The following is a 20,291-nucleotide window of genomic DNA, read 5'->3' as shown; positions in this document are numbered from 1 at the left end:
CCAGTTTTTAATAGAGTAGTGGTAATAGTTATAGTAGTGCAAGATTATGACATTTACACAAAACTATTTTCAGTCTATTTACAAAGCCTCAGGGAATATATGTTAGGTTACTGAAATATACTGGCTGTACCAGTTTCATTACAGTCCCTTGCAAATTCCCTATTTGTTTCTCCCTCCATTTTCTTCCTTTGAGGAATGCCATGCTCTGCCAGCTCTCCTCAAGGGAAATCCTATACTTCTTTCAAGATCCAGTTCAAGAAGTACCTACTCTGTGAACATACCTACAGAACTTTTTCCTTATACTGAAATTCCATGGCACTGTCATCTTTATCATAATACCCTGCATTTCTTTACATTCCAACTTAAAAATTTTCTAGTGTTTTCTGTAAGTCATCTCAACTGGATTGATTATATTCAGCATGGTGCCTAGTCCGGCTATGAACATATTTTAGGCACTTAATGGTTGCCAAGAAGTATTTATTCATCCTAAGATTGTTTAGTTTAAAAAAATTAAATTCTTTGTTTATATATAGGGAACAGTACACTTGTATATAAGATCAACATACAAGGAAGGATCCATTTGTGAAATTATTATATGGTACTCTACTGACTTATTAGAAGAAACATCTTACAGTTTTAAATAAAATAAAACTTTATGAATTTCACCTGTTTAAAAAAAATTTGCAAAAGTATTAAGTTAAGCACAGAAGTAGTAGGAGTAGAAGCTAAGTGAAATTCGAAAGTAAAGGAAATAATCAGCATCTATTAGTTTACCTGGGATTGTTAAGAAACCAAACAAAATAACCCTACCCCCGCAAATACTTTATCTCCAAATTAAATGTGTTTTACCAAAATGCAATTACTAACAGAAGCACTATTCATAGTAAATCTGATAAGTATTATTTGAAAAAAGGAATATTATGGTTAAAGATAAAACATCAGCACTCAATTCAGCACCTATTTTGTTAAAGGCACTGTGCTTGGGGACATATACAAGGGACACAGAGAATAACAAGAGCTCCTGTGTCTCCTCAAGGATCTTAGAATCTAACGCAAGGCACCTAACACATTTCAGTACGTACAAAAGATAGAATGTGATAAAGACAAGAGTGTCATACTCAAGTAGAAGCTGGAGACACTAAACTGTATAAAAGGACCCCTGTGAACTGCATATTGCCTTAGTTTTATAATATAATAATATCTATTTTTTATTATATGTTCATTTATTTTGTTAAATATTTCCAAATTATAGTCTAATTTGGTTCAGGTCACATTTGGGAGCTGTATGCCACTTCTGCTGTAGGAGATAAAGGGAGAGATCATGTTAAAAGAAAAGAAAATTTGGACAGACGGTTATGTATCATAACTTGGTACTTTGTAGGGTATGTATCTAAATTCCACTTTAAAAGGCAGTTATGCCATTGAATTTTTTAAATGGAGACAAGTCATTGCTACTTGAGTTTCAAGTTTTATAGAATCACTGAATTTTTCCTGGGATGGGGAACCTGTGGCCTTTCTAGCCTGTACTAGAAAAAGGAATACTGCTTAACCTCCAAAAAATTAGACTGGCATAGATCAAGGTTCCTAACCTGGAGTCTGTGGACTTGTTTTTAAAAAAAAAATTTAATAACTGTATTCAATATAATTGGTTTTCTCTATATTTTACTTTGTACATTTAAAAACATTATTTTGAGAAGGGGTCCATAGACTTCACTAAAAGGTGTCATGATACCAAGAAGATGAAAACTAGTGGCCTAGCTGATTCTATTTATGTGAAATGATGTCTTTTCCAGGTCTACAGTTCTATGACTCTAATAGTCTTTTGTCAAAGGAAGAAAACTGGATGTCTCAGCATATGGAAAGTTAGGATTGCCTATTAAATGAAATCATAAACGTGAAAACATTTTGAAAAGGAACTTTTAAAAAAACTAGGCCTGTGATTTTATTACTCTACTACTAAAGTAGCCCAGCAGTACCTCTTCTAAAACTCATAGTCTCTTCAAAGGTGTCCTGGGGCACTGAGAGAATAAGTGACTGATCCAGGGTCCCACAGACAGAATGATATCAGAGTGAGACTTGAACCCAGGTCTTCTTGTCTTGGAGGCCAGTACTACTTCACTAGGCCAGACAACCTCTTCGGTAAGTATACAGCATTAAAATGTAGGGATAACATACTTACAAAAACAAAGTGGAAGTCTAGTGTGAACAATTAAGATGTTGAAAATAGAATTTTATTTCACCTTGAAATAAACACCACATCACTTTAGCTTTCTAGTCATAACAGACTAGTAACCTCTAGGCCCAGCCACATCTGAAATCTGATTTCTGTAACTCAAATCTTATATAAAAAACAACAGCCTCTCCCTTCCTTGGATAGCAGGAGTCTACTTTGCTGCTGGCGAGTTTTTTCTCATGTTAATGTCTAAAAAGTATTTTATCCAATGTCTGACTATATCTACCTTGTTAAAATATGGCTGGTAGAGAATGAACTTTTAGGGGATGATACAAATGAATATGTGAACCACTTGGTTAAGCCAGCAATAATGAAAAGGAGGAGCTAGTCCCTGAAAAGTAAGATAGTATATTAAAAAGGCTTTAAAACAAATCCTTAACCATAAGATGGAATTAATGAGGCTGGGCAAACTTACTTCCCATTCTACCTTTGGACTAGTATTTAGTATCTTGTTAAAAACACTCACTTTAGTAAATAAGTAGGTAGAATTCTGGTGATGAAAATGATTACAATTCTAGGAAAATCAATATGTAGGGGTTTTTTGTTTGCCTGGTGAACACTGACAACTAGCGTCAAATGACTCAAGTGCTAAAAAAACCCAGTAATTTTTCAATGTTGCCTACTTAACTGAAAAGAAAAACACAAAACATATTAAAATGATAAAAATGTTAAACACAGAAGTTTAGATAAAGTGCTTCTCTAACCACATTTTCTGAAGCCTGATAAAAGTCTATAATTTCAAAATCCACCAACAGAGAAGAGAAACGCTACAAATTTGAACCTCTGCAGACTACAAGTGGCTTACGAAAATGCCTGCAGCAGTTTGCAGCATTTGATCTTTCCACTGAACACTAGACAAAAATGAGCTTGCCTCAGTGAGGCTCATCATGACAGCAGCAGCAGAGTGCTTTCCTCTCCCTTGCCCCATGCACTTTAGTGAAGATTATGTTCAGCATATGATATAGCAAATGAAAATCAAAGCTTTTTAATCTGCTGAGCTAGAGGATCCACAATTTGAGTTCTGTGGTAACAATCTGTGGCATCATCATAATTGAAAAGGAGTCAACTTAGGCCTAATTTATGGCTGCAGCACGTAATAATGAGACTGACCATTTTTGTGGCACGTCGAAACCAATCTTGTTACTTATGGTACCCTCATTTGTTAAGTACTTTATAAACCAAAACATGAAAACCAAACACACGATTCTTCACTTAAAAAAAATCTTCCTAAGCTCCAGTATCTACACTTTGACCGTTCTTAGAATGGCTGACCATCTTAACAAGGTCAATAAATTTGTGTCAGTATGACCATGCCGACTGCTTAAAGGATTCCCTCTGTCTTTTCAATAACAGAACAGAAATGAAAAGTTTCTCTTAAAGAATTTTAGACAAGTCTTTTCTTTTTAAAATGCAAACATCCTGAAGCAGCACAAAATTAACTATTCAGACAGGATGCGAAATAGTCCATGTAGTGCTTGACGTAGAATCCCAGTTATTCTGGAAGAGAAATAGCCCATTTAAGTAAGAGCATGCTTTTGGCCAGGAGGTCAAATAACCACCTCTGATAAGTGATGCTTTTATCTGAAGTCACAGATAAAAAGTATACTTAGCTTTACTTTACAGGAAACAGTCACTGCTTAAGTCTTAAGAGAAAAGAGTCTCCCTCACTGAGGCACGTAGCCACCTTGTCTTACAGTCTGAGGTAAATAGCTTTTAGGCATTCCTTCATCAGCCTCTAACCCAATTGTTTCAAATCTCTGAATTCCCTCGGTACTTGCACCAAAATGATCTGCTGCAGAAACATCTTCCAAATCTTTCATTCGTCCAGATCCAGAGGCCTGTGATCTTGGATCTGACATCTGTTGCTGTTTAAGTCTAAGAAAATCTTCCTCATTCACTGAAGAAACTTGCTTTGATCTTTCAAAATGTGATAAATCTGGACTGATTTCATCTTGATTACAGTTTTGCTTGAAATATTGCTGCCTGGGTGATGCACCATCACCACTTCCTCCATTCTCTATTATCTGTAGGTCTTCTGGCCGTTCCTCTGAGTCTAACAAAGGCTGGGTGGACTCAGACCTTGAGAAGACCTGGACAGACGGAACCTGGTGCCTGTAGCCACTATGTACCACAGTAGAATACTGCACGGTGCTTGAAGTGTTTTGTCCGGATTCACTTTCATCATTGCTAGAAATGCTTGGCCTAGAAGATGACATACACGAAGAACCCCCAATGCCACTGCTGTGCCCCTCAGTAGTTATCTTTTCCTTTTTGAAGAGATCTAATGACTTTAGATCTTCTGGAAGAGGCTTTTTCTCATTTGCTTCTATTTCCACAACACTGACATCAGTGTCAGTGAAATTGCCTTCTGGGTACATCTGATCTTTGGGATGCAAATTGTGCTGAGAAAGAGAGAAGACAATCTATCTTTCATGGGGTACATTCATGCTACTTTTTCAGAATTAAATAATAAAATGTATCCTATGAAAATATGTTCAATTTATAAATCTTAAGAGTACATCTGAAAACCTTCCAGCTTTCATCAGGTAGACAGAAAATTCACTAAATGCAAAGTGAGTTAGATGAGTCTGTGGACAGTGAATTCATTCTGGTTCAAGAGTATGAATCACTTAAAGCTCCCTGAAGGCAGGGACTGAATAGCAAATGTTTCTGTATCCCTAGAATCTAGCATAGTGACTTAAAAATAGCGAGTGCTTAACAAATGTACATGGAATTGAATAAGGCCATAAAAGGTGCCCAAACCTTTCCTTCCATTTTATTTACAGTTATATTTCATAAACCAAAAAGTCCTACAAATTAGATTCTATAAATATCAGAAAATGTTCTATCTGAACAGAAACTGAGAAATCTGTAGATAACAAAGCCAGGCTTTTACTTGGATGTACTTTTGAGTACATACTGCAAAACACGTATATATGCAGACACGTGTATTTTATGCATGGGGGCATATGTACGTAAATACCTTCTAGTCTGTGAAATGTTACAGGATAGTTGGGAATGACTAGAAAATTTATTCAAGAAAAAAATTATTGCAAAATTATTAAGGCATTAATACAAAGGGGACTTGCTACTAAAAAACCAGAAAACCCAACACAATGAACCCCTAACCTGTCAGATTGTTCTGTTAGAAAACAGGACTTTTCCTGCTTAGCAATATGATAATAAAACATGCTATATAGTATCAACCTCAAGTCTATGAGAATTTTTTCAACTTTTATCAAACCTTTTACTTTTGTTCAGTGAAATTTCTCTTAAGCTCAACTCAGCTTCTTTTAGGTTTAGCTTTGATTGGAATGTGTGCTCTTAATAAAACCCAGATCATTTCTATCTTACCCGAGTTGGTGTGTGAGGTGACCACTGAGCAATATGACTCTTTGAAGGATCTGGAACATTAGGCCAAATATGTTTTTTGATCCTAGAAAAATGACACATTTAAAGAAACATGTATTAATTTTTTAAAAGCTTAATGTTTCCAAAGTAGGAATACTTAGTGAGTAGCAAACAAGAATCTCCAATTATTCCCACTGCAACAAGTAGGGAAACATTATTAAATAAACTTAAAAGTTTTACTTTATCCATTAGGACACAACTGATGACACAGGTAGGCATAAAAAACTAACGTGTTGCTCCTAAATGCACTAAAGTTCATTCTACAAGGTAATTAACAATTTTTAAAAGCTTCACAGTCCACAAAGTGGTAGGGGATTTTTAAAACAGCTTATTTACCTTTTCATAAAACATACTCAGATAGTAATATGAAACAATTAAAAAAATTATGGTTTACTTATCCAGGATTTTCAAACTTCTTTTGTCTGGAATTTTAAATAACTGTTTTTTGAACCCCAAAGTTACAGAACTGTCCTTTAAAATGCAAGTATTATGATACTGCTAGATGTAACCAGTTCAAAGAGAACTTTTACTGCTTAAGAAACCTATTTCTGAGTTTATGCTTATGAATTAACTTTGAATAAGTCAACAATTTCTAAATATAACAAAATGAACAACGAAGGTACTTACAGGTCTAGTTTGTTAAAACAGAGCAACACTCCCAGAAGAGTGGTCAACAAGAACGCAAGGCAAACAGGCACAACTATGGCTTCAATTTCTCCTTGAGCTAAGAAAAGAAAAGTGAAGAGAAATATAATACTGAAAAGGAAAGAGTCTGTGTGTGGGGGTGTGTGTGGGTGTGTGGGTGTGTGTCTACATGTATGCCTGTGCATGTGTCTCTTCCACAAAGGTCCTCTGATGACGCCATGGTGTTGGTCAACAAGGATTTATTAAGTGCCAGACCTCATGCTAAGTGCTGGGGAGACAAAGAAAGGCAGAAAATAGTCCCTGACCTCAAGGAGCCTCCAAGTCTAGTGCAATAACATTGTGAAGTAGAGATAACTCAGAGTTTTTGAACTCTTTGTCAGCAGAGTGTGAATGCTGGCAAGGGTTCAAGTACAGTCTTGATAAGAGAACCATGCTTGCTAGCCACACACAGAGCCACTTTTCATTGGGTTAACTAAGGGGCAATGAATCTTTGGCCCTGGTTATCAAAACAATATGAAACAACAAAAAAACTATAAAATGGTTTTCAGTCCCTTGTAGGGCTCTTCCCTCCCCCAAAACAGTGCAAGGGCAAAGTGGTAGAAAAGGAAGAGAGGGTGTTAAAACCTCTAGTTTTTATTTATTTATTTTTAAAAATTTATTTAAGTTTTCAACATTCATTTCCACAAAATTTTGAGTTTCAAATTTTCTCCCCATCTCACCCCTCCCCACACTTCAAAATGCCTTGCATTCCTTCCACCAATGTGCCCTCCCTTTTAACACCCCTCCCTTTCCCTTATCTCCATCTTCTCTCTTGTCCTGTAGGGCAACATACATTTCTATACCCCATTACCTATATTTCTTATTTCCCAGTTGTCTGCAAAAACAATTCTCAACATCTGGTCCTAAAACTTTGAATTCCAACTTCTCCTCCCTCCCTCCCTCCCCACCCAACCTTACTGAGAAGGCAAGGAATTCAATATAGGCTATATATGTGTAGTTTTGTAAATGACTTCCATAATAGTCATGTTGTATAAGACTAACCATATTTCCCTCCACCCTTTCCATTTATTCTATTCTCTCTTTTGACCTTGTCCTTCCCCAAAAATGTTTACTTCTAGCTACTCCCTGCTCCCATCTGCCCTCCCTTCTATCATCCGCCCCCCATTTATCCCCTTCTCCCCTACTTTCCTGTAGTGTAAGATAGATTTTCCTACCAAACTGAGTTATTCCCTCCTTAAGCAAAATGTGATGACAGTAAGCTTTATTTTTCTCCTCTTACCTCCCCCCTTTTCCCCTCCATTGAAAAAGCTTTTTCTTCCCTCTTTTATGAGAGATAATTTGCCCCATTCTCCTCCCAATATATTCCTCTCTCACCCTTTAATTTTATTTTTTTTAGATATGATACCTTCCTATTCAACTCTTACCCTGTGCTCCCTGTCTTGGTCTCTTTCTACGTGTGTGCATGTGTGTGTGTAATTCCTCCAACTACCCAGATACTGGTAAAAGTTTCAAGAGTTACAAATATTATCTTTCCATGTAGGAATGTACACAGTTCAACTTTAGTTAAGTCCCTTGTGATTTCTCTTTCTTGTTCACCTTTTCATGCTTCTCTTGATTCTTGTGTGTGAAAGTCAAATTTTCTTTTCAGCTCTGCTCTTTTCATCAAGAATGCTTGAAAGTCCTCTATTTCATTGAAAGATAATTTTTCCCCCTGAAGTATTATACTCAGTTTTGCTGGGTAGTTGATTCTTGGTTTTAATCCTAGTTCCTTTGACTTCTGGAATATCATATTCCAAGCCCTATGATCCCTTAATATAAAAACTGCTAGATCATGTGTTATCCTGATTGTATTTCCACAATATTCGAATTGTTTCTAGCTGCTTGCAGTATTTTCTCCTTTAACTGGGAACTCTGGAATTCAGCTACAGTATTCCTAGGAGTTTCTCTTTTTGAATCTCTTTCAGGAGGTGATCGATGGATTCTTTCAATATTTATTTTGCCCTCTGGTTCTAGAATCTCAGGGCAGTTTTCCTTGATAATTTCATGAAAGATGATGTCTAGGCTCTTTTTCTGACCATGGCTTTCAGGTAGGCCCATAATTTTTAAATTGTCTCTCCTCGATCTATTTTCCAGGTCAGTTGTTTTTCCAATGAGAATTATCTTCCATTTTTTCATTCTTTTGGTTCTGTTTTGTGATTTCTTGGTTTCTCATAAAGTCATTAGCCTCCATCTGTTCCATTCTAATTTTGAAAGAACTATTTTCTTCAGTGAGCTTTTGAACCTCCTTTTCCACTTGGCTAGTTCTGCTTTTTAAAGTATTCTTCTCCTCACTGGTTTTTTGGACCTCTTTTGCCAGTTGAGTTAGCCTATTTTTAAAGATGTTATTTTCTTCAGCATTTTTTTGGGGTCTCCTTTAACTAGCTGTTGACTTTCTTTTCATGATTTTCTTGCATCGCTCTTATTTCTCTTCCCAGTTTTTCCTCCACCTCTCTTACTTGATTTTCAAAATCCTTTTTGAGCTCTTCCATGACCTGGGACCATTGCAAATTTATTTTGGAAGTTTTGGATGCAGAAGCCTTAACTTTTATGTCTTCCCCTGATGGTAAGCATTGTTCTTCCTCATCTGACAGGATGGGAGAGAACACCTGCTCACCAAGAGAGTAACCTTCTACAGTCTTATTTTTTTTCCGTTTTTTGGGCATTTTCCCAACCAGTTACTTGACTTTTTGGTCCTTTGTCAAAAGTAGGGTATATTCTGGGGACCTGTAAGATCACAGTTCCTCCAAGGTGTCACAATCATGGGAGAGGAGTTTCCTCTCTGGCCTGGCTCCTGGCTTCTGCCATGGCCACCAGAAGCTACTGCTGCTCTCTGCTGCTGCCCCCTTGTGCTGGGGCTAGGGGAGGACCCTGTTCCTTTCTTGTTCTAGCTGAAAAAGTCCTCTCACTGACCTTTGGTGCCTGTGGATTGAGGGATCTGTGAAGTGCCACTGCAGCGGGGGATTTCATCCTGAAGTCTATTCCGGTCCTGCTCCTCCAGGTGCCATGAGGCCCAGGCTGGGCTGGACTCTAGAGCATCTGGTGTGACAGACCTTTCCTGTTGGCCTTCCAGGTCACCCTGGGCTGGAAATCTCTTCCATGCAGTTGTTCTATGGCTTCTGTTGCTTTAGAATTTGTTGAGAGTCTTTCTTTACAGGTATTTTATGGGCTGTGGGGGAAGAACTAAAGTATGTGTGTCTTTCTACTCTGCCATCTTGACCTAAAACTCCAAGGTGATGATCACAGAAGGAACCAAATCTCATTCATGTGGGCACTGCCAAAAAACCAGATGCTGTGAAAAGACCCTCAGTGAAATGGGAGAATGGCTCCAAAATTCTCAGAGAAACAAATCAAGGAGTCAATGGAATGTGTTCAGTTCTATACTTCAATGCTGTCTCATGGAACGCTCAGTTATTTCACCTTGAAGTGTTCCCAGGTAGTAAACAAATGACAAACAATGAAACAACAGCAACAGTGGTCTATGAGTTAACAGTTGTCATGAAGAAAATGAAGTAGAGAAACCCCACAAAGAACTCACAGGGAAACTATGTTGGCAAGTGCACTGCAGCATTAGGAAGTTAGAAGAGGCTTTGATCAAATGAGCTGTGAAGTCAGAAAGAAAGTTGCATCTGACATTTACTGTTTGTCAAGTCACTTTGCCTAGATTTCCATTTCCTCTGAAAAAATAGAGAAAATGCCTGTAGCCCACCTCACAGAGCTGACTTGATGATCAAATGTGGGACTGAAACTATAACATTTTGTAAGCCTTCAAGTCACACATAAATGTCAACTAGTGTTGGTATGCACAGGTACCATTAGCTTCATGGTGTGCTTTGTGCAAATATTTATCATAAGCGCTACAACACAAGGGAACTCCATGTCTTGTGAACTGATGTTTTTTTGTGTTCACTGGACCTTGTCATAAAACCTGCTATGTTCACTTCTTTATTTACCTCTGATGACAGCCTATTAGACATAACTTCTGTCTTCTGGTTGCATTTAAAGTTAGAATGTCAAGATTCATATAATTCAGTTCCTTCAACATTATGCTTACTTTGCTAGTCCACTGGACAAGACCTCACATCTGGAGTAGCAAGAGCTAAGTTAAAGTTTATAGACAGTCCAAAAACTTATCCTGAGCACTCTGAAACTATCACTTGCAGAAAGGGCTAAGGGCTATGTTGTAGGGGCCTTTCTAACCAGGTCCCCTTGCTTCCCCTCCAATACTCTGTGACCCAGTGACACTGGCCTCCCTGCTGCTCATCTAATTACTATCCATCTCTGAGCATTTTCACTGGGTGTCCCCATGCCTGGAATTCTCTCCCTCCTCATTTCTGCCTCGTGGCTTCTTTTAAGCCCCAGCTAAAATTTCACCTTCTATAATCAGCATGACTCAGTCCTTCATGTTAATGTCTTTCCTCTGTTGAAAGATATTGCCAACTTATCCTGTACATATTTTGTTTGTACATAGTTGGGTGCAAGTTCTTTTCCATTAGACTGAATTTCTTGAGAGCAAGGCCTGTCTTTTGCCCTTCTTGAAATTCCCAAAGCTTAAATGTAGTGGCTTGAAGATCAGGCACTTAATGCCTGCAGACAGACTAGCTAATTGTTTCAAATCCCTCTCAAATGACTTTGTATTTAACTACTTCGTATTTATTTTCTTTAAAATTATTTTGTATGTATACACACACACACACACACACACACACACACACACACACACACACACACACCCACCCACAATCTTCCTGTCTCTTTTGTTACAACGTAAACTCCTTATGAGTTATTTTGCTCACTGTATTTGTTCCCTCAGTGCCTAGCAGAGTGCTGACACATAGTATGTACTTAATAAATACTTGACAGTGAGATTCTCTCTTCACTGGAAGTGTTTCAGTAAAAGCTGGAGGGTTTTTGTAGAGGATCCTTTTTTAGGCATGAGATGAACTGGGAGGCTGCTGAAATCTCGTCAAACACTGACATTCTGTGAGTCAAGTTTAAAAGAAGAAACTGTAGCAAAAGCACTGCTTTCTACTAGGAGTTAACTTTACCTCAACAGTCATCTGAATAATCCTGTAGCCTTTGTTGAAAGGAAAAGTTATAACTGCCACCTATGAGCCCTGGAACTCTCTTATACTATACATCCCATGTGTAATAGCGGTGCCTATTTCTACAATACTTATGGTTTGTAAAGTGCTTTATATCTTATCTGATCCTCCCATTAAATCTGTCGTACCCTATTTTATAGACAGGGAAACAGGGTCAAAGATTTGAAGTGAGTGGCTCACCATCAGCCAGCAGGAGCTAGAACCGGAACCTAGAACCAGAACCAGAACCTAGAACCAGAACCCTCCAGTTCAGTGTTCTTTCTACTGCATTTCACCATTCTGCCTCTCCACAGATACCTAGTAGGGGCAGTGATATTATAATACTAATTTTCCCATCTGATAATGAATATTCATCTTCTCTTATTCAAAGTTTTTAAAATGTAAAATAAGTTTATTGTATAGATGTTTATTTTGTCACTGGTGTTATTTTATGCATACTCATTCAAGTAACAAATATTTGTGATTCTGCTATTTGTAGTGTGTTATACCAGATAAGCACAGCTAGAAAGATCTTGTCCAAAATATTACTGCAATAATACTCAGTATGTTGTTTGAGGCTCCATGCTCGGAACCCTGATCTCTTCCCTGACACGGTCTAAAATTCTTCCAAACCCAGGCAGACAAAGTGCTACATAAAAATAGAAATCACCCAGAAGCCAAACTGCTGGTGACATATGTGCCTTTCTAAACTTAGCTAGGTGGGTCTCTGGGTAATACATAAGTTCGAGTGCACCACTGGCATGGCCCTCAAAAATCTAGGATCCTCCACAATGAGGCATCACAGTAGGACTTGAGTGGAGGCTAAATATAAAAACTACACATTGACTATGATTTGCTTGTGAGAAGGAACAAATCTAAAAGGACATGTGTAAATACTAGTACAGGGTTCAGGATGATATAGTCAGTGAAGTCTTCCAGTATGCTAGATAGATTTGATTGGCTAAAAAAAACTGTAACATTACTTTTAATTCTTTCCTACAATTAAATACATATACAACTATGAACATCTAATGTCTATGTATCTAGAAATATACTTTCAGCAATAGGCAGGGTGTCCAATTTTACCTTGTTTTTTTTTAAAAAAGTATCAATTTATTATCTCTTACCAAACTTTGGAGTAGTAAAAGTGAATTCTGGACCATCCTGGCCCCCTTCATCTGTATATGCTGCCATCCGCACCATGTACAACGTGTCACTAGTCAAGGGGGCAAGTGTATATTCTGTGTGGGATGAGTTCACATGCACAGCTGGAAGAAAGAAATAAAAATGCTTAGCTACTAAACCCATCTTTCTCACCTAACACAATGCCAAATCAAAGGCTTTTATCACAAGAGAATAATCATCTTATTCTTTCTGTTGCTGAAAAGTGTTCCCTTTCTTTACTTTGGGCCACGAAATGATTACAAAATGCATTTTATACCAGAAGACCAGACACTATGCTTCCACACTGAATGTTAATATTAACTAGGTGAGACCTAGAATAACATTTTAAAAGGTTAGACCATTCCATATCTTACTAGTTGATGCTTTTACTTTCTTTACCTGTTTCATTTCCGCTGCTAGTTCTGTAAAATATGGTATAGTTTCTGATGAATCCATTCTGGTCATCGACAGGAAGGTGCTCCCACACTAAGACAGCTTCATTTTTCCCCACTTTCTTTGTTCGAACAAAAGGTCCTCTAGAAGGGCCTGTCACAGAAAATATTCATTTGCTTAGTTAGAAATATCCTTGTTATAAGAAACTGGTGAAAATGTCATATTTATAAGTGACAAATATTCCAAAATAATTCTTTAAAATATTCAGATAAATTGACTTTGAACTTACGAGCTTGTTTAAGATACGCCTTTACAGACTGGGGACTTCCTGGGCCATCATTATATACTGGGATAACTGTGATCAAATAACATTTGCTCTTCATTAAATTTCCTAGAATAAGAATGACAAATTATACATATTTTCTACAACGAAAGAATTCAATAAATGCTGATACTGGGTTATGAATGATACATTTTATGGGTTGTGAATTATGTATTTTATGATCATTCAACAATCTCTTTTTTAGAAAAACAAAATTTTTCCATCACTTTATTTTTAATTCACGCTGAATTGAAAGCCTATCAAAATTGCTTGTGACTCTAAAAGTTTACTTGTGCTTGCCAATTCAGTGAAATAAAAAACTCAAACCAATTTAATGAGTTACTTTGAGTAATAACATGTCTGCATGTACCAGACTGAGAAGTATCTAAAAACTGGCCTAAAACTGTGCTGAGTCTTAGTCTGGCAACTAGTTTCACACATTGGTGACTACAGCAGCTGCTTAAAGGGCAAGGTTTCCTGCCACTCTGGCATGTAACCAAATGAGGTTTCCTGAAAAGTAAGGGGAAGGTGGCAAACCTCTGGTATTACCCCAGGGAACATATTAAGCTACTGTGTTCTCTCACAATGGCTGGTTCCCTGGGGAAAAATAGAGATCAGTGCAATTTTTCTGGGAGCATTAAGACTTTTAAATAAAAATGTGTAAAAAAAAAAATTTAATTTCAAAACCTTAAGTTTAACACAATTATTGGTTCATGCAGAAGAAATAAGTGGCAACAGCAAATTGTTTTTCAGCAATTTAACGGCCACTTCAGCATAAAATATAAATTTTCTCAATTTGACAGTAACATCAACTGTTATTTCTCATCTGCAGTAGATTAACCAAGCTTGGAATAATCAGTAAACAAAGGAGGAGTTAGGCAACATGACCTCTGAGGTCTATTTCTAGCTCCAAAGTTATGCCCTTATGTATTAAAATAGGAAAACAGAAGGTTTTCAATGAAAATCTAAAAGGCCACATCAACCACTTTTCTACTAAGAGACAGTTTTTCACTTTCTCCTGGGGTCATGGATGTGTCCTAGTACCGTTGTACTTAATTAGAAAAGTCAATATATGGCTCAGATTCAGTCCAGCTCTGACTCTGTCTAGCTTGCCTGGCCCACTCGTCAACACAAGCGTTATAAATGCTTAGGCTCCTCAGGAGCTGACCCAGCACGGTGAGTCTTTAATAAACTCTGTTTTCCTTTGGTTAAAAAAAAGAAGTCAATATATGCTGAATAATTTTTGTTTTCCATTTAGAAATTTTATCATTCTGAAAATAATTACTAAGAATCACCAAAGGCGACACACTTAAAGCTCCATACTATTTTATTTTTATACAGTGCTTTTCATCTTTTCAAAATGCTTTTCCATTTATTGGTCATTTTCAGAAAGGTTTACATCTAATCTTGGCTCTTCCATTAACTAGCTATGTGACACTGGGGAAATCATTTCCTTTCCCTGGGTCTCAGTTTCCTTGTCTATAAAAGAAGAAAGACTGGTTTGACCCATCATTCCCAATCTGTGAACAACGAAGCAAAGGGTCTATGAATATATAACTAAGTAAACACATCTTTTTTGGAGATTGAATAGATTATGCTTTTAAAAATACGTAGATGTTGTTGGGATGAACAGAATTCAAATTCATTTAAAATAATGGATTTAGAATAGCTTGTCATGTATTTTCTCAATTAAGAAATACCAATAGGAGTCTGACTTTTTTATGTTAAAAAAGGGTTTTATAATTAGATCATTATATAAAGTTCCTCCTGGATTTAAATCATTCTTTAATTCCAAGTAGGAATGGCAGAACCATGATTTTACAAATCAGGATACTCAGGCATGGAGATCTGCTTGAAGTCTATAGCCAGTTGGTGGGAGTCAGACCAAAATTAAAATTTCCCAGGTCTTTATCCTGAGCTAATTTCTAGACTACAAGTAACCAAGTTTCTCTAATAGTGGGATATTCCCCCCACCTTCCCTCCTCCACACACACTCATGCAGACACCCATACTTTTCTCCCCATCTTGTTTCTGAATGAATCTGATTAATTATATTAAGTTTCAGCTACTAATGGATCGATCCAACCCTGCAAGCACAAAACACCCGGTGGTAATCAAGAACACGGTGGTAATGAAAGGCACGACCTAACCTACTAGATTTGTTCCTGTGTCTTAGCTAACTGAGTAACTGTTTCCCCCTAAGTATCTCCAGAAAGACACATCCCAGAAACCTGTGCCCTAGGGTGTTCTTCTGCTAACATTGTCTATGAAACACACAGGGTCATGTAATAGAGCGACCTGACCCCAGCGTGCAAAAGGAGGTTCACACAAAAACCACACTTCTCCCCAACCTTGGTTACCTCTTAAGTAGGTCAGCTTTGTGGTGTTGGTCTCTTGCTGCCATTCAGGCGTACACGGCAAATTGTCAGAAAACACACACCACTCCACGACATATTTATTGACAGGTTCATTTGGAGGTGTCCACTCTACCCAAAGTTCATTATCTTTAGGAAAGGCTCTAAGATTTGTGATAGGGTGAGCTGCTAAGGAAAGAAACACATATTTGAAGAAGACATTAACTGCTTGCTTTAAAAAAATATAGAACAGTCACTTGAGTTTTAGGAGATTTCACATAACTAAAACCATCGATTCTTTTGGCATCTTCATTTTTGCATCACTATAGTAAAAGTTGTTTCCATGAGTAAAATGGACATCTACTTTATGCATGAGGAAAACTTTCCTTCCTGTTATGACCAAAAACTTGAAAGTTTTACTATTTGTACTAACAGAAAATTATCCTTATTTGCAAGAGTACAAAATTATTAATGTCTCTCTGAAACATTTCAACTCATAAAAATCTCTAAAAAATCTTAAAGAATAGTGATAAAAATGCTACAAGAGTATAAAGCAGAAAAGTGAAGGACTTATATGATCCAGTTTATTGTTTAAAATAGTTATCACACAGACTTCTTGCTCACTAATATTTTTTTAAAATGTGGTCAGAAAACTGAGGGATCACTTATTTAATTAGGTACAGAACGTCATAAGCAGGTTCCCCACCCCTGTAGGGCATTAGGGTTGCTATCCCATATCATGAAAGGGATGAAGTAGCTAGCTACTCCTTGGCACCATGAAGATGGCTCTAGGGTTATTTCTGGAAGCTCGGAAAAAGGCCTAATTCCTGACTAGTCTATGGTTAGATATGTAAGAATCTCTGAGTACAATGAATTGAGTTAGTGGGATTGTCTGAACTAAAATTTATTTTGATGAACAGGTACAACCCCACAAGTAAACTTTGGTAGGCAGCAATGTTTGAAGGAACCATATTGTACAGCATTTTAAGTACTATTATCACTAGAGTCAACAAATGCAAGAGCAAAATGTATAGGGATTCCAAAATGTCCCATAGATCTGGTTATATTCACTCATGTCCTACTCTTCTTGACCCCATCTGGGGTTTTCTTAGCAAAGATCCTGGAGAAGTTTGCCATTTCCTTCTCTAGCTCATTTTACAGGTGAAGAAACTGAAGCAAAACAGGGTTAAGTGACTTGCCCAGGGTCACACAGTGCATAAGTGTCTGAGGCCATATTTGAACTCAGGTCTTCCTGCCTCTAGGCCTGGTGCTCTATCTACTGCAACACCGAGCTGTTTAACATACATTGTAGGAAAGAAAAAAGATGCTTTGTCATTAGTTTGATTTTGAGATGTGTCTGAACTATTAAAATACTTTAATCAGGTAGCTAAAAGAAAAGCTTAATTTTTATAAACCAGGTGCCAACTAATTTGATCATCAATAAGATATAAACTTGGGCATCTAAAAAAAAAGTAAAACGATCTTTAAAGATGACACAATTATTAACACAGTGCCTATGTTCTTTCAGAGACACAAACCTTTGAAGTCACGGCCAGGAACAGTTAAAGTAGATGGATCAGAGCTTCCAACTTTATTACGAGCTGTCAGACTTACAACATATAGATCATCTGTGATATTCAGAGTCAATTTTGTATCATTAGTGCATTCTGATAAATGGGATGTTTTCCCTTTCCTTAGAGTTACTTTGTAATCTAAGATTCTTCCATTGGCTTCAGATCGAGGCAAAGTCTGTAAAGAAAGTGCTTGCAGTTTATTTCATAAAGCACAGATGTGTTAACATTTTTCTTCACTTGCATTCTATTATTGATTTGCTGTACAATCATGTCAAGCGTCTGCAGGCTTGTACGCAGAGCTGGATACACAGTGATATGACACACATTAGCTTGATTGATTTGTAATGGATGTGAAGCAGGCACAACAATCCCCATTTTATAGATGAGGAAACTGAATGGTCACATAAATCCCTATCGTGACAAACTTAGCGAATGGAAGACGTAGAACTTAAATCCAGGTCTGATACCTAATACAGTCCTTGTTCACTATGTCACAATGTACAGTGTAAGAATACTTGAGCAGAATGATGAGGGCCTAGCATACAAGCAAAGAGTAGAAGCAGCGCCCCAGCTGGCATGGTGGGCACATCACCAGGGAAATTAGTACACTTTTTCACCCACGGTTCTACAAAGCCACAACAGTGATCTATTTCCACTGTGCTCTAAGGTTCACAAAGCCCTTCACACACATTCCATCATCTAATCTTGACGGCACCCTGTGAAGTCCGTGCTATTCTTATTCCCATTTTTACAGATGGTGAAACTGAGGCTGACAGGTAAAGTCACTTGCCCAGTGTCACACTGCCAGCAAGGATTTGAGGCAGAATTTGAACTTAGGTTTTCCTGACTTCAAGTCTGGCACTCTATCTACTATACCAAAATAAACATATGTATACGTGTCACACACACGTGCACACGCACACGCATGCGTGCACACATACACACATACACGCACGCAGCAGGACCAAAGGAAACAGAAAACCCTCCTGCATTCCTATCCCTGACATGGCCAAGAGGAAGACAGGTTCTCTCTGTCTGTAAATCAATGACACTGAGAACTAGGAGGGTTTGACCTTTAGTGGAAAAGACTTAAGAAAGTCCTTTACTGTCCTCATGTTTTTGAATGGATGTCACGTGAAAAGGGAATTGGCCTGAGAGTGCAGAAGTTGTAGATATAAGTTGAAGAGGCAGATTTTGGCTGGGTGTCAGGAAAATTCCCTTCAAAAAGAGCTGTCTAAAAATGGAATGGGATTTTTGGGTAGATGTTTCCCATTGCTAGAGTTCTTGAAGAAGAGCTGGTTGATCACCTGTCAGGGTTGTTAGAAAGGCAGCTTGGCATAGTAGACAGAAAGCTGAACTCAGATTCAAATCCTACCTCAGATACTTGGGAGTGAGTCGCACTCAACCAAAAGAATTCAGCTAAAAAGGACAAAAAACATCCAATACAAACATTATAAGTGAAACAAAATAAAGAGGATATTTTACCTTCCATTTCAGGTGTACAAGTCTATATCCATGACCTTGAGAAGGATCGATCGTATACCAGAAACTTGGTGCATTTGATGGTTCTAAAAAAGGGAGGTAAATCTTTTTAAAGTACAAAACAATAATAATTTAGAACCCTTTTTGCTTTGTTCTACCTCTACAGTTGTGCCCATTTCAGTCCCATATAGCTGGCACTCTCCAATTCCCACATTCTTTCCCTGAGCATTCCACACAGACACCTAAATGCTTTCAGATGAACGAAGATCCAGAATTCTGGGTAAAAATCTGGGGCTAGAAACAAATCCTTCTGGTTAAGTTGTCCATTCTTTAAGATGCTTTTTGTAGCCGTTTATTATACAAGTACCCAAAATATTACAGTAGACTGACTCCCAGATATTCTATGTATTGGGGAGTTATTTTGAATGAGGCTTCTTTTCTATTTCCTCTTGATTGCTTTTACTGTATAGAAATGCTATTGTTTTGGTAGCTTCATTTTGTAACTTTTTACCTTACTGAAGTCATTAACTATCTCCTTTAGTTATTTCAACAAAATTTTCATATCTAATTAAGGGCTGGAGAGCAGGAATAACATGGGCAAGAATGATATGAATGAAACCAATTGTTAATCTGCTTTCATTTTAGGCATTGCCCTATTTTCTAAAGTTAAAATAAATTGGTAATTTTAGCAATTCAATGGCAATGTTGATTTGTCTCTCAGTAGAGGAACAAACAGTAAAACGGTTGGTTAAAAGCAAAACAGGAAGAGGAAGAAGAGGGCAGCGAGGTGGTGCAGTGAATAGAGCACCAGCTGTGGAGTTAGGAGGACCTGAGTTCAAATCTGCCCTCAGACACTTGACACTTACTAGCTGTGTGACCTTGGGCAAGCCACCTAACCCCGATTATCTCGCTTCCCCCCTCCAAAAAAGAAAAAAAAAAAAAGGAAGAAATCCTTACTTGGTCCTACAATCTACTGTGAGAACTCTTCTTTTCCTTCTCTCTTAAATTCCCTGAAAAAGCTGTGCACACTGGGTGCTTTTACGTTCTCTCTTCTCCCTCTTTTATCTGGCTTCCAGTGCCAGCATTCAACTGAAACTTCTCTCTATCCGGTCACCCCATTATCTCTTAGTTGCAAATCTGATGGCTCTTTCTCAATCCTAATCCTTCTTGACTATTCTGCAGCACCTGACACTGCTGATTGCCTTTTCGTGGCTCTTCTCTCCTCTCTTGGTTTTTGTGATGTGTCCTCTGGTGATCTTCTTTCTGTCTGTCTATCAAGTTCTCTCTTCCTTTTCTTTTCAGAGCTGGGCTGAATAAGCATCTGTTGCTTGGAGGTGAGGGTGGGGGAAAGGGAGGGAAGGCAAGGAGAGCACCAAACCTATGTTCTGAGTGAGTTTCTGCAGTCTCAGGATTCCCTAACCCAGGCTGGGTTTTTTTCAGTCTACATTCTCCCCCACCTCAGGTAAGCACTGAATCTACCACTTGTAACAGGATTTTGAAGCAGACCTGAGGCTGGCTGGACAAGTAGAATCTCGACCGCAGAGGATCCTAATGAGCCCTAGGCACAGTCCTATAAGCCAGCTAGAGTTTCTT

The 20,291-nt window shown here is 37.8% G+C and overlaps 1 protein-coding gene across 3 annotated transcripts in view; it reads right to left on the bottom strand.

Annotated features, from left to right (window-relative positions):
- The window catches only part of IL6ST (interleukin 6 cytokine family signal transducer), a 123,763-nt gene that overhangs the window by 77,521 nt on the left and 25,951 nt on the right, over window positions 1-20,291 (bottom strand). Inside the window, exons 9-17 of one of the 3 annotated variants that reach the window (XM_072605601.1) lie at window positions 18,702-18,784; window positions 17,181-17,391; window positions 15,649-15,831; window positions 13,256-13,357; window positions 12,973-13,119; window positions 12,537-12,677; window positions 6,272-6,368; window positions 5,588-5,669; window positions 2,210-4,635 (exon numbers count right to left, since the gene is read on the bottom strand). In XM_072605601.1, the coding sequence (XP_072461702.1) occupies window positions 3,898-4,635; window positions 5,588-5,669; window positions 6,272-6,368; window positions 12,537-12,677; window positions 12,973-13,119; window positions 13,256-13,357; window positions 15,649-15,831; window positions 17,181-17,391; window positions 18,702-18,784 (1,784 nt within the window). In that variant the 3' untranslated portion in view covers window positions 2,210-3,897. Of the gene's footprint in view, window positions 1-2,209; window positions 4,636-5,587; window positions 5,670-6,271; window positions 6,369-12,536; window positions 12,678-12,972; window positions 13,120-13,255; window positions 13,358-15,648; window positions 15,832-17,180; window positions 17,392-18,701; window positions 18,785-20,291 lie in introns of those variants that run through there. The other 2 variants (XM_072605602.1, XM_072605603.1) reach the window with 2 other exon arrangements.

The sequence above is a fragment of the Notamacropus eugenii genome, chromosome 4 (assembly GCF_028372415.1).
Source record: "Notamacropus eugenii isolate mMacEug1 chromosome 4, mMacEug1.pri_v2, whole genome shotgun sequence".
Classification (NCBI taxonomy): domain Eukaryota; kingdom Metazoa; phylum Chordata; class Mammalia; order Diprotodontia; family Macropodidae; genus Notamacropus; species Notamacropus eugenii.
The sequence above is the reverse complement of the archived record's forward strand: the minus strand, read 5'-3'. Positions and strand labels throughout refer to the sequence as shown.